The following is a 12,717-nucleotide window of genomic DNA, read 5'->3' as shown; positions in this document are numbered from 1 at the left end:
ATATTCTTATATAAACTTGGGATGTAAACCCATATGGCAAAAAAATATTTTTTTAATATAATTTTAAATATATTTAAAAATAAAAAGGCCAACAAATATATTTTGAAATATGTTTACAAAATGTATTTTTCACCAGTATATTTTTGTATATTTTGAAATATAAAATAATTTTTATTCACGTTGCATTGGAATTTGGAAAAACACTTTGTATGTTACAAACCTGTATACATAAAGGGGTTTGAAAATGTTAAATTAAGTGTATTTTCAACTGCAAAAATTAACTTTTAGATTTCATACATAATCTTTACAAACATTTATATTTTGGCCAAGAATTTTTTTTTATGAGTTGTAAAATTAGAAATGTATTTGTTGCCCTTGAAATACATTACAGCAATAAGCCCCAAGAAGCAATGGGTTACCAGTGCATTTTATAACAGCTAAGGGGCGTTTGTCGCCACGACGCAAAGCGGAAATGCACTGTAACACCACTGCTTCGCGGGGCTTATTGCTTTTATAAAACGGTTACTTCATATGCATAGCAGGATTACATAAAATAAAACACAAATAAGTTGTAATTATAATAGTACAAATATTACTCTTCCGCCAAACAAAGTAGTTCATCAGAATCAAGTGTGGCTGCAACAGAGCGCAGTTCCCAAGAAGCAGACACAGCAAAGACACAATGAAAATATGATTAAAGAGGTGTGTTTTTCGTAAATCAACATTCATCTAATTTATACATTAACATTTATATCGTGCAACTGTTAAAGTGATGATTAAATATGCTTGGAAGCATTCTTAACTCTTTTCCCGTCAGCGTTTTTTAAAATGTAATGCAATCTGAACCTTAGGGTTACCGGGGTATTTTTATCACGGTTTAGAATGCGTTTCAACCAATCAGGGTGAAGGACCAGAATGGGCCGTTTTATAATTTAAATTATATGTTATTATATGAAGAGTTCGTTGCAAAACGAGATAAATCCATTTTTTAACATTTTTGTCAAAACATGTTTATTATTATGTTATCATGTTATTATCTTGTTTTATGGTGCTACTTAGCTGTATTATTTAAGTTATGAAGGTTTAAATCAAAACAAACCAACTGCAGTTGCATTGAAATTAATTGGAATGCACAACCAAAAAACAAGATATCTGAACAATTAAAAAAAATGGTGGTTATCTCGTTTTGCAACGAAACTCTTCATATGAAGGTTAATTTTTTCTAAATGTGAATTAAGCTTTACTTTTTACAAAATGTATTTAGCATATATTTTAAATATATTTTTGACCAGAGAAATATATTTTTTGCCATATGGAATTGCGTACCACTCATTTAACCTTGTTTACTAAACGTCACATATTTTGTGTTTGTAATTTATAGCGATTACGGTTTCGAGAAAAGAGGTGATGGAAACTGCCAGCCAGCGTTTTGGTTCAACCCCTCCACGGTGTCTCGAAGCTGCAGCCAAGGTCAAAACTACCTCAACAGCACGGGGTAAGAAACATTCACGGGCAGCGTTATGGATTCAAAATGAAAACAAATAAAAGCTAACATATTTTACACTCTAGCCTCATAAACATGTTTTTCGTAATACAGTCAGGTTTCCTTTGAGATAAAATGAAGAGCATCACTTGTTTTGTATGGCAATTTAAACAGATTAACTTTTAAGGAAAGCGGATATTTTATGATGAAGTGAGCCATGATTTAAACTCATTCTGGTGTTGAGCTGACACGAGCCGAATTGATAATGAGTGTTTTTGTACCGTCTGAAGTTTGTCTGTTCGACAGCTTTCAAAACAGGCAGTCTATGCAAAGAGACCTCGATAGACAGAAAACAGTATTTAATTGAAAGACTTCATTTAAACCCAACAGCATTTACAAACATTGCTATTCAGAGCAAACGTGCCAACTTGCAAAGAACAAAGGGCACAGAATAGATTTTCATTTGCAAATTAACTAAAGATGGCACACGTGTTTTAAGCAATATCCACAAATATGATTTTTTTGTAAAAATCAATCCAGCAGGGTGGGTAAACCATGTCATATCCAAGTTTCTGGATGAATGAATTTAGTAGCCCAAATTATTTCAGGCTCACCTCTTATATAACTATACATGCTGGGTGTGTTTATCTTCATGTATATCCAGGTATCGTAAAGTTGTTGCAAATAACTGCACGAAAGGTGTGAAGGACTTATATACAGCCCGAAAGCAGCAGTGTCCCAACCGTCCACCTCGAGGATTGGTCCTGGCAACCCGTGATGACAAACTCACAGCAAACTTGGGCAGCAATGTGACTTTCCTGGTGCGGTTAGAGGAGGTGAGATCCATCACCATAATCAGATGAACAAAAGGCTGATGTTAATACAGCTAATGGGGGAATTATCAAAATCATTGATCAGATAATTTAACATGCACCATGGCCAGACGCTATCATTTCGAGTCAAGACCTAAATTATAGAGAAATAATGATTCGGTTAATGTGGTAACTCTAAGACATCTAAATGTGCACATAGGCATTTTAAAATGAATATTCCTTTCAGCTGGAGGTAATATAAAGCACTGTGAAAAGGTTCAAGGTGCATTATAGGTTCATAAAAACATTTGTGAAATTATAAGGAAAGACGCGATTGAGACAGTTTAAATTCATAGCATCTTGAAGAAAGGGGTGTAGCGATGCATTGATATGGATCGATACATGGATTATATTTCCAACGATGCTATGCATTGATGTCACACATAAAATGTGAGATATCTTTATTTTGACACACTCCACATCCTCATTCCTTGACTAGCTGCTAGCTGTCACCAAATTAATGCGGTTGTAGCAGCGAAAAAACAGCGAAAAAGACAGAACACGAGCGTGGGAGGAGCACTGCATGTGATATTGTCCATGCAGAACGCAATGTCCTCTCTACTGTTTTTTTTTTTTTTTTTTTTTTTTTAGAAAAATCTCTCAAAAGAGACCACTGCAGCACTTGTTTGACTGTTAAATCTGAAGTTGTGTGACAAATCAAATGTTTAGGTCTAAAGGAACAGTATGTAAGAAATTTATATCAATTTATCATAAAATGGCCCTGATATGTCTCTAGACATTAAGAAATAATTTTCATTTCAAATACTTATATCACTGACAACAGGGGTCTGGCCAGGATATTGTCATTTAAAAAGTGGAGTTGCAGCCCTCAACTGATGTTTATGTTGTCATGTTGTGTATTGGCCACCAGTTGTGTGATTGCAGTACCAGTTTTGGCCACAATCCTACATACTGTTCCTTTATTTTTTATATGAATTTATTTTTCAATTAAATTTATTTTTTCTACATCTACCTCAGTGATTGTCACTATTGCACATTTTGGCACAAAATACTTTCATAAGCTTGATTTTATGTGTCATTTTGTCCATCATTATTCATTGTTCTTTTTTTTAAATAGACACTCCACTTGCTCATTATGCTCATTTTCCAGCTCCCCTAGAGTTAAACATTTGTTTTTTATCGTTTTGGAATCCATTCAGCTGATCTCCGGGTCTGGCGGTACCACTTTTAGCATAGCTTAGCATAATACACTGAATATGACAAGACCATCTAGCATCACGCTAAAAATAACCAAAGAGTTTCAATATTTTTGTTATTTAAAAGGGGGAATGAAAATAGTCCCCTCGTAACTTTCAATAGCAGGGGACTATTTTTGGGCAGTGCGTAATATCATTGCACCTCATGTATTCATGTTGCGGCGGCAAGGTCCTTGATTATTGTGCCGGACTGAGAGTGTAGTTCCTAGCCATGTTCCTAGAAAATCGCAGCTTGAAATTTTCTGTCGGTCTTGGTGCACGATGTGACTACGGAGGGGTCAAGTTTTAAATAAGAAAAATATTGAAACTCTTATTTTTAAGCGCGATGCTAATAGTCTAATCAAATTCAATGTATCATGCTAAGCCATGCCAAAAGTGCCAGCGCCAGACCCAGAGATCAGCCGAATAGATTCCAAAACAGTAAATATTCAAATGTTTAACTCTAAGGAGCTGAATAGTTAGCATATTTTCAAAAAAGTGGAGTGTCCCTTTGAAGCAACACAATGTAGTTTTTTACCTTTAAATAATGTCTCTAAAATTATTTCAGTGATAGTGAACTTTTAACTGCACAAATTGTACTGTTGCTGCAACCTGAGCAGCCTCCTAGCTGCTACAAGCACACTCTGAAAGTGGCGGTGGAGGGTAGAGCACACAGCCCCGCCCCTCCCCCTGCCTGCCGAAGAGTGTCTGATACCAGGCACTGTTGCGCTTTTCAACCACATGGGGGAGCTGTAAGTCATTTTTACATGGAAACTACATAGTGTTGCTTTAAAAGAAATTTATTTTTTGTTAGTTTGTTGTTGTAAATCTTTCAATTGGGACAGAGATTGTGCCATTTTCAAAGAGTTTAGTTAAACGTTCATGTTTTTTTATTTTGGTTGCATTCGTGAGTTATTAAAAATGTAACTGCTTAACTAGGCACGTAATGTAAAAATATCGATAAATTAATCAAATCGTAATTGCATCAAACTGCGTGATGCATCGGCAAATATTGCATTGCTGGCGGAGAAAATTAATATTGTATCGAATCAAAATTAAATGAACTATCCGATTTACAACCCTACTTGTAGACATCTTGAATTTCTGCTACACACTGTAAAAAAAGGTAAGTTTCCTGGTTGCCATACAATTTTGAGTTGATTCAACTTAAAAATGTTAGTTGACACAACATTTTTTTTAGTCAACTACTATACTTAAGCTTAATGAACTCAAAATTCAGGCAACCAGGTAACCAACACATCTTTATTACAGTGCCAACTAGAGTGTGCCAAGGAGTATTAGTGCAATTTGAAAGGCAAAGTTTGTTTGATAAGTTTGTTTACTTCACTTTGCCAGAAGTACCTACAACTTATCACAGTACTGTATTTTGACACTGCGCTAAACATGCAGAAATGTGTCAGCTTCTCGCTAGTCTATGTTTACTCTGGACTTTGACGGTCTATAAATGTGGTACAATTTATTTCAGATAAACCCAACCTTTAATATCACATAACTGCAACTGGTCACTTTGCGTCTGCAAAATGGACCAGATTAACTCAAAAGTCTGGCTATGCCAAACTTCCCACCTTCACTCATATGGCATAGGTCATTTTTCCATAGGGGAACATTTTCGTATCCTCTCATAATTCTGTATCTGTTCGCCCTCTGCACTGAGCTGTGCCGGATCTCTGTGGCAGATGAGAAGGCTTCACTATCTACAGATGGTGTGGTGCCAGACGGATACACATTACAAGTCTATAGGGGAATAGCTATGAGTTGAGGTGCAATGCACACACGACCACACTTTTTTGGTTTGTTGTTTTTTACTCTCTATCTTTGGATTCGTTTTATACCCACACTCATTGGGTGAAGTGTTTCTCCCAAGACACATCGCCACGGTGGAGTTGTCATATTGCAGTATGATGAGATGAGGGAAAAGTACTAAGAAGTGGGGTTTTAAACGTGAAGCGAATCTTTTTAAAATTCACAAATAAAGAAAAACAAACAAATGCAAAAAGTGCGTTTTCATCAAGTTGTTCGAGCGAATGACAGTGGTATGGGTAACCTAGTAACCCAACAGAAAATAAAACAAGGCACGATTAGAAAATGGAGACATTACTGCATTTAGTTACGATTGGGCAATTTATATATTGAGAAGCAGTGCAGCTTGTAATTGCCAAACCGAATGCTGTGCAAAGAGAAATAAATGCAGCATTTTTGATGCAGGCACTAGCAGGAAGGCCATTACGACGATGTCGTGCCCATATATGGTAAAGACAACGACACCGGAAAAAAACAGCTAGATGGTCAGTCACATGGGTTGAATGTTTTCTACATCAGAATTTATTCAGCAAATACATTTCCATCTCCCATTATTTGCATTTACTCTTTTTCGCATAAATCAAAAAGCACCTCAAGAGAGCATAAAAACGTTTTTGCGAATTAAAGGCGGGGTGCATGATCTCTGAAAGCCAATGTTGACATTTGAAATCCCCTAAACAAACGGGCCCCTACCCCAATAGAATCTGAACCTTCATTTGATAGACCCGCCCCACACATACCCAACCCAGGCAATGATGATGGTTAGTAGACACGCCCCTTACTGCTAATTGGCTACATATTTCTCATCTTTTTTATTATTTCATATCTTATTTAGCCTGATTTGCCACAGAAAGGACAATTTATCCTACAGGTAGTTTCATCCAAGTAACCTTGGCAAGCAAAACCAAGATTTTGGTGCCATTCAAGTGTACTTGCATGACTGAAAAACAGTTGCCCGGGGCGTTTACAAAATGGCCGCCAAACGCCTCGAAAAGGACTTTGTGTGAACTTCACGAGCTCAGCTCACGCTGTGTCCTTAACCTCGTGTCACAATGCAAGCTGCTTCCTCTGTCATTCATCTCTGCTTTCCTCCTCCCACGGTGTAGTTACGATTTTCTGCACAAAGAGGCGTGAAATATCTTGAAAGCCACCCGGCGCACATGCTAGTACGAAAGCGAGCAGAGGCGGGCCGCTTTCACAGTCAGCAGCGCTTAAAAGCAAACAGACAGGAATAAACCAGGCGCCTTTGGATTTGTCATTATCCGGCGTATAAACACCCCACCCCTCCTCATATGCTGCTAATGCAGTGTTACAAATTAATATCCCAATAGCATTAAGCTACAATGTGCTAAAGGATGAAGAGGGATTTGAAAAAGCCTAAGCACAGATTTAGGAATATCGCACACATGCATGCGGGCTGTCTCTTGTGCCACGAGTTGCCCAGATGCTAGAGTCTAAAGGACTATGGGTTCAAGACATATACTGTAGTGCTCCATCTCTTTTATCGTCTTTTTTCTCTATTTCTAAGCTCTTTTTGTATTTAAACTCATATAAAATCAGGGTAGCACTTTATTTTACAGTACGTGTACTTACCTTGTACATATATGGTAAATAAGTTGTACTTACCAACAAATGTGTGGTACTTACTTTTAGGTATCTACATGGTAATTAATTGCTATCATTACTGTACTTACCAGTGGTACATACTTGGTAGTTATTATGTAACTCTAGATAAGTACTGGGTAATAACATATACATACTTATAGTGTAGGTATACTGTAACTAACGAGAAACATTAAATGAATGTAAAATAGTAGTATTTAGTATTTACAGGCAAGTTAGGGTAAATGACAGGTATTTATAGTGTACATATGATAGCTAATATCGAACACTACTGTACTTAAAAGTGTACGAATATAATAAGAACTTATTTACCCGACTTAAAATAGGTACATTTTTACATTGATTTTTACAGTATCAGACATGCAGGTAGATGAATGTTTCTACCCAGCAAGCAATTTTGCGTTAAAAAGAGGTCTAATAGCCTCACTTTATATCATACATCTCACAAGTTGCCAAATTTAACCAAAGTCAAGTGTATTTTGGCTAAATATGGGTTACTCATAGCCAAACTTTGTGAATAGTTAACATACTGTAGATGGTAAAAAGTGGAAAAGCAGATTGACATGCAAAACAATTGACCTTCACTATAAACTAAATCAATGCAATACTGAGCGTGAAATATTTATGCTATGTAAATATGGCATTCTCTCTGTAAAAGAGATTTTCCTGTTGACTGAAGATACACAAACACAAAATCCCTCATCTCTTCATCCTGCAGGATTCAACTCAACAGTGTTTTGTGTTTAAAAGCAGATGGGACAAAGTCTGTGTAAGCAGAATGGTGAAGCTGCAGCTGTTTTATGTGGCGCTTGCCAGACAGACAGTAATTAAGGATGCTGCTGTGATTTACTTTGTGTGCTGTTTTAGGGGGACTCCATGAGGACCAACATTCAGCTGGACTTCGGAGACGGGACGGCGGTGTCGTACTCGAACCTGAGCTGGACGCAGGAGGGGATCAGACACGTGTACCGCAGTGCCGGGATCTTCAGGGTAACGGCGCTGGCGGAGAACAGCCTCGGGTTCGACGCGTCGTCGCTTTACCTCCACGTGACATGTGGGTTACTCGCAAGAGCTCGCTTCTAGATTGATAAATCATGTTGGATACACATGAACTGTGTGTGTGTGGTTGTGTTACAGGCCCAGTGGAGCACATACAGCTGTTGGCTCCGTATGTGGTCATTAAGAACAAGGAGGTGAACCTGACAGCAGTGGTCTGGCCTTCTCATTTCAGAACGCTCACCTATTTTTGGTGGCTGGGGAACAACACGGAGGTACAAGCAGCTCCTAATTACAGATTTTCAGCCTCGCTTTGTTCAGGCTGAGGCCTCTGAGACATTTTTTTACGGTGGAAGATAAACATAACCGGAGCAATGAAGCATTTATAATTTAGTACTTGTCGTTCGTATGGTGTTTAGATGCGGATCTATTCATGGTGTGTGTTCACACCATGTTCACATTGAAACCTCAATTAAACTGTCACTGTGCATTTCTCTTTAGAAATATTTAGCAACTTCACACAAAAAGTGCTCCTTATGTGTCGATAATTTGGCTTTTTTGGTTTCGTATTAACTGTTTGTGTGTGGGTTTTTGGCACTAGCCGATCATCACATTGGAGAGCAGTATTTCCTACACGTTCAACACTGAGGGTATGACCACAGTGACTGTGCAGGTGTCTTCGGCAGATTCGATATTACAAGACAGCAGAAACATCGCAGTGCAAGGTGAGTCAAGACAATCCAACCAAGATTTTACAGTATGCATTGGAAAAAACTTTTCTATATACTGATACACAGCAGATATATTAGGGGTTTAACGGTACATATATTCGGACCAAATCGTTTCGGTAAATGACTATGGAGGACCACAAGAGTCATGCAAAATGTAATAAAGAACTTCAATATTTAATAACTACCTGGACAATAAAATAGCAATTAATAGATTTATTTTAAAATAATAAATAAATAGAAAAAGTTACAAAAAATCATTGTGTAAAATTTTATTAGGCAATAATAAATGCCTTATTTAAACCTGTATTTGTAGTTCAATTTATTAATCCAGTTATTTATTTCTCTTTTTAAATCCCTTTTTGAAATACATTTTAAAAATTCCATTATTTAATTAAGAATTTATAAATGCAATTTAAAACGATAAACTTATTGAGTGTTTTATGTTGTTTTTGTAAATTGTTATATTACTTTGAACTATTTATTAATAGATTAATATTTCATTTCTACATTATTTTTATAATCTCACTTTTTATTGTCTAATAAAATGTTACATAATGATTTTCTTTTTGTAACTTTGTCTATTTATTTATAGATTAATTAACTCATTCACCGCCAGCCTTTTTGAGAAAAGTTGCCCACCTGCATTTTTGTGATTTTAACAAAATTTTCACAAAATTCCTTGCAGGAAAAATCATTTTCTATAAATATATAAACATACAAATTATATCAAATTAAAGAACACACCCTCTGCTTTCAAACAAACAATAAACAAATAAACAAACAAACAAAATGGGGAAAAAACGTTTCATTATATATTTACTTTTTCTACTTAATTTAACCACTGAAATATGGATATTTCTCTTCAAAAATACAACATTTTGAGCAAAAAGCTTAAAAAATTGCGTTTTTGTAAAGGAATTTATGTTAGAGATCAGACTCAGAATGACTATCAAACATAAAGGCAGTTAAAAAAAATCATTAACTCTTTTTAACTTCCGTTTTTGATAAATTCGATTTGGTGGATAAAAGCGGTATTACACTTTCACTTTGAAATTCGTCCAAAAAGGCAGATTTATTAGTTAAATATGAACTCATAAATGACGAGATAACTCGTCAATGGCGGTGAATGAGTTAATGCATTTTTAAACAAATCTATTAATTGCTATTTTTATTGTCCAAGTAGTTATTAAATATTGAAGTTCTTTGTTACATTTTGCATGACTCTTGTGGTCCTCCATACATGACTTCCAGTTCAGTGCACTATGTGTACTATATGTAAACTGTTTATGTTTACAAATGTTGAGATTTTCAAATGTTATTAATAAATTATAATAATAATAACAATATTTTTAGATTAAAATAATAAGTAATTTTGTGTTATGCATTCCCCCGCAACTTTTTAGTACCGTTACACCCCTACTATACAGTAGTGACAAAGAGGGATGTCCAGCTTTGAACAACTAACTCTTTGTATTGTATTCAAATATTTTATTAAAGATGCATAACATTTTTGCATTGGTGTGTTTGAAGCTCAGTATTGAGATCAATTTAAGGAGTCTTGGCAAAAAAATTAACACAACACATGTGCAAAGTTTTTAAAGACATGGAGCCCAGCACCATGACTACAAAATATTACCACAAAAGAGGATGGTAACAAAAATAATAACAAAAATAATAACAGATAAAATTGTAGGCTAGTCAGATCTTGTGAGCTTTCTTTCTGTGCATTTTTTTTGTATATTTGAATAATATACAATAATTAAATATAATTATTTTGTCATATAAATACCTTAACTCTTTCCCTGCCAGCTTTTTTTTAAGTTGGCAGCCAGTGCCAGCATTTTTTTATGATTTTCACAAAAGTTTAATGTCTACTTTAAATATATAAACATACAATATATTAAATGAAATAACAGACCCTCTGATTTCAGACAAAAAAATTGTATCCTACCTTTATTTGTTCTCTTTTTATCACCTCTCAAATATGGGTAGGTTTCTTTAAAAATACCAAATTTTGAGCAAAAAGCTGAGATACTTGCGCTATTGTGAAGGACTTTTGATAATGATCAGATTCAGCACCATAATCAAAACATACACAGACTTTGAAGTATAAGTTTATACTTCTGGGTTTTATAAGTTGGGTACTCCACCTGGTGGATATTAGCGAAATTACAGATTGCCGGAAAAACTTGTAATTGTCAGGCAAGTGTTTTCTCTTAATTGACGAGTTAACTCGTCAATGGTGGGGAAAGAGTTAAAAGTCATTTTGTACCATACACCTCATTATTTTAATATTTAAATCTAGTCTGAGGGGATATTTAAAAGCAAAAAATTTTAAAAAATTTCGGCCCCAGACATTACTTAGGTCTATTTGTATCTAAATTATCAGTTTTTATTATTCACTTGGGTCACATGACAATGAAAACATAGCGGATGTCCAGAATGTACTTGTACTATATCCACATTTTAATGGTCAATCAGTAGGGCCAGTACTTCATTTGATTGATCTATACGTACTCTCACAGTACGCGCAATCTGATTGAATGATGCCAATAACATCTGAATTGAGTTTTCTGCCAGTCCCTCCAGAAAAACACAGAGTTTTTTTGTGATTGTTGCGGGCAAAACTCCTCGATTTTGTGGCATGTTTTCTTAAAAAATGCGATGGAATATTTATGCAATTTATGCGATGGAATTGCGGGAATTCGCGAAAATTGCGGAACTTGCAAAAACTGCGGAAACTTGCAAAAGCTGCAATGATGTTCACGTCACATAATCACGTCACTTCATAACGTTCCCATGGCAATAGAGGACACGGCTGCGCTTTTGGGAAGTAAATGCAACATTTTTCAACTTTCTGCTAATATATATGTGACTTTTTGCTACGAAAATGCGGAGATTATGAAATCATGCAACCCCCTTATATTTTGTGTGCGGAAATATGTAATTAATGCGGCGAAAGTGCGTCGTATTTGGAAAAAATGCAGCCCCGCATAAATATGCGGACTTTGGCTGATTATGCAATATATCGCGCGATCGCCCAATCGCGTTTTTCTGGAGGGACTGTTCTGCATTGTTTTTCACAAAATGATTTTTTTATTATTTATGATTATTCTCTATTATTGTGCTATTACTTTGTGTTATTGTAATGATGGTGCACTTAAAGGTCCACGGTGTAGATTTTTAGTGGCATCTAGTAGTGAGACAAACTAGACTGCTCTATAAAGCAGTTTGTCCATTTAGGGCTACTGTAGAAACATGACGCCAACTTCCATTTAAGGAGACCCGCATTGTATGTAGATAAAAACGTCTCATTCTAAAGTAATAAAAACAATACAGTTCATTATGTAAGGTCTTTATACACCACTGATAATATTATATTGCATTTCTGTCAAGAGATCCTTCAAAAAGTTACGCACCTTTAATATATAAATAAAAGCCCCTGCACACAAACTAATAAACAACAATCATTGCTGATATATTTTTTAATGAAATAAATTAAAGGGGATATTTCACAAGACTTTTAAGGTGTCAACTAAATCTTTGGTGTCTCCAGAGTACGCATGTAAAGTTTTAGCTCAAAATACCATATAGATAATTTATTATAGTGTGTTAAAATTGTCACTTTGTAGGTGTGAGCAAAAATGTGCCGTTTTTGGGTGTGTCCTTTAAAATGCAAATGAGTTTATCTCTGCACTAAATGGAAGTGTTGTGGTTGGAAAGTGCAGATTAAGGGGCAGTATTATCCCCTTCTGACATCACAGGGGGAGCCAAATTTCAATTACCTATTTTTTCACATACTTGCAGAAAATGGTTTACCAAAACTAAGTTACTGGGTTGATCTTTTTCATATTTTCTAGGTGGATAGAAGCACTGGGGACCCAATCATAGCACTTAAACATGGAAAAAAGTCAGATTTTCATAATATGTCCCCTTTAATCATATATTAAAGATTGTAAGTGGGAACTTTGGTAAACATTTCTGAGTTATGGCAC

The 12,717-nt window shown here is 35.5% G+C and overlaps 1 protein-coding gene across 1 annotated transcript in view; it reads left to right on the top strand.

Annotated features, from left to right (window-relative positions):
• sorcs3a (sortilin related VPS10 domain containing receptor 3a) overlaps nucleotides 1-12,717 on the top strand; it is a 314,187-nt gene that overhangs the window by 278,729 nt on the left and 22,741 nt on the right. The window contains exons 17-21 of the mRNA XM_055204570.2: nucleotides 1,382-1,495; nucleotides 2,148-2,319; nucleotides 7,863-8,049; nucleotides 8,133-8,266; nucleotides 8,593-8,716. Coding sequence (XP_055060545.1) covers nucleotides 1,382-1,495; nucleotides 2,148-2,319; nucleotides 7,863-8,049; nucleotides 8,133-8,266; nucleotides 8,593-8,716 — 731 coding nt within the window. The remainder of the gene's footprint in view (nucleotides 1-1,381; nucleotides 1,496-2,147; nucleotides 2,320-7,862; nucleotides 8,050-8,132; nucleotides 8,267-8,592; nucleotides 8,717-12,717) is intronic.

This window comes from Misgurnus anguillicaudatus, chromosome 3, assembly GCF_027580225.2.
Source record: "Misgurnus anguillicaudatus chromosome 3, ASM2758022v2, whole genome shotgun sequence".
Classification (NCBI taxonomy): Eukaryota; Metazoa; Chordata; class Actinopteri; order Cypriniformes; family Cobitidae; genus Misgurnus; species Misgurnus anguillicaudatus.
This window is presented reverse-complemented; position numbering and strand designations above follow the sequence as displayed.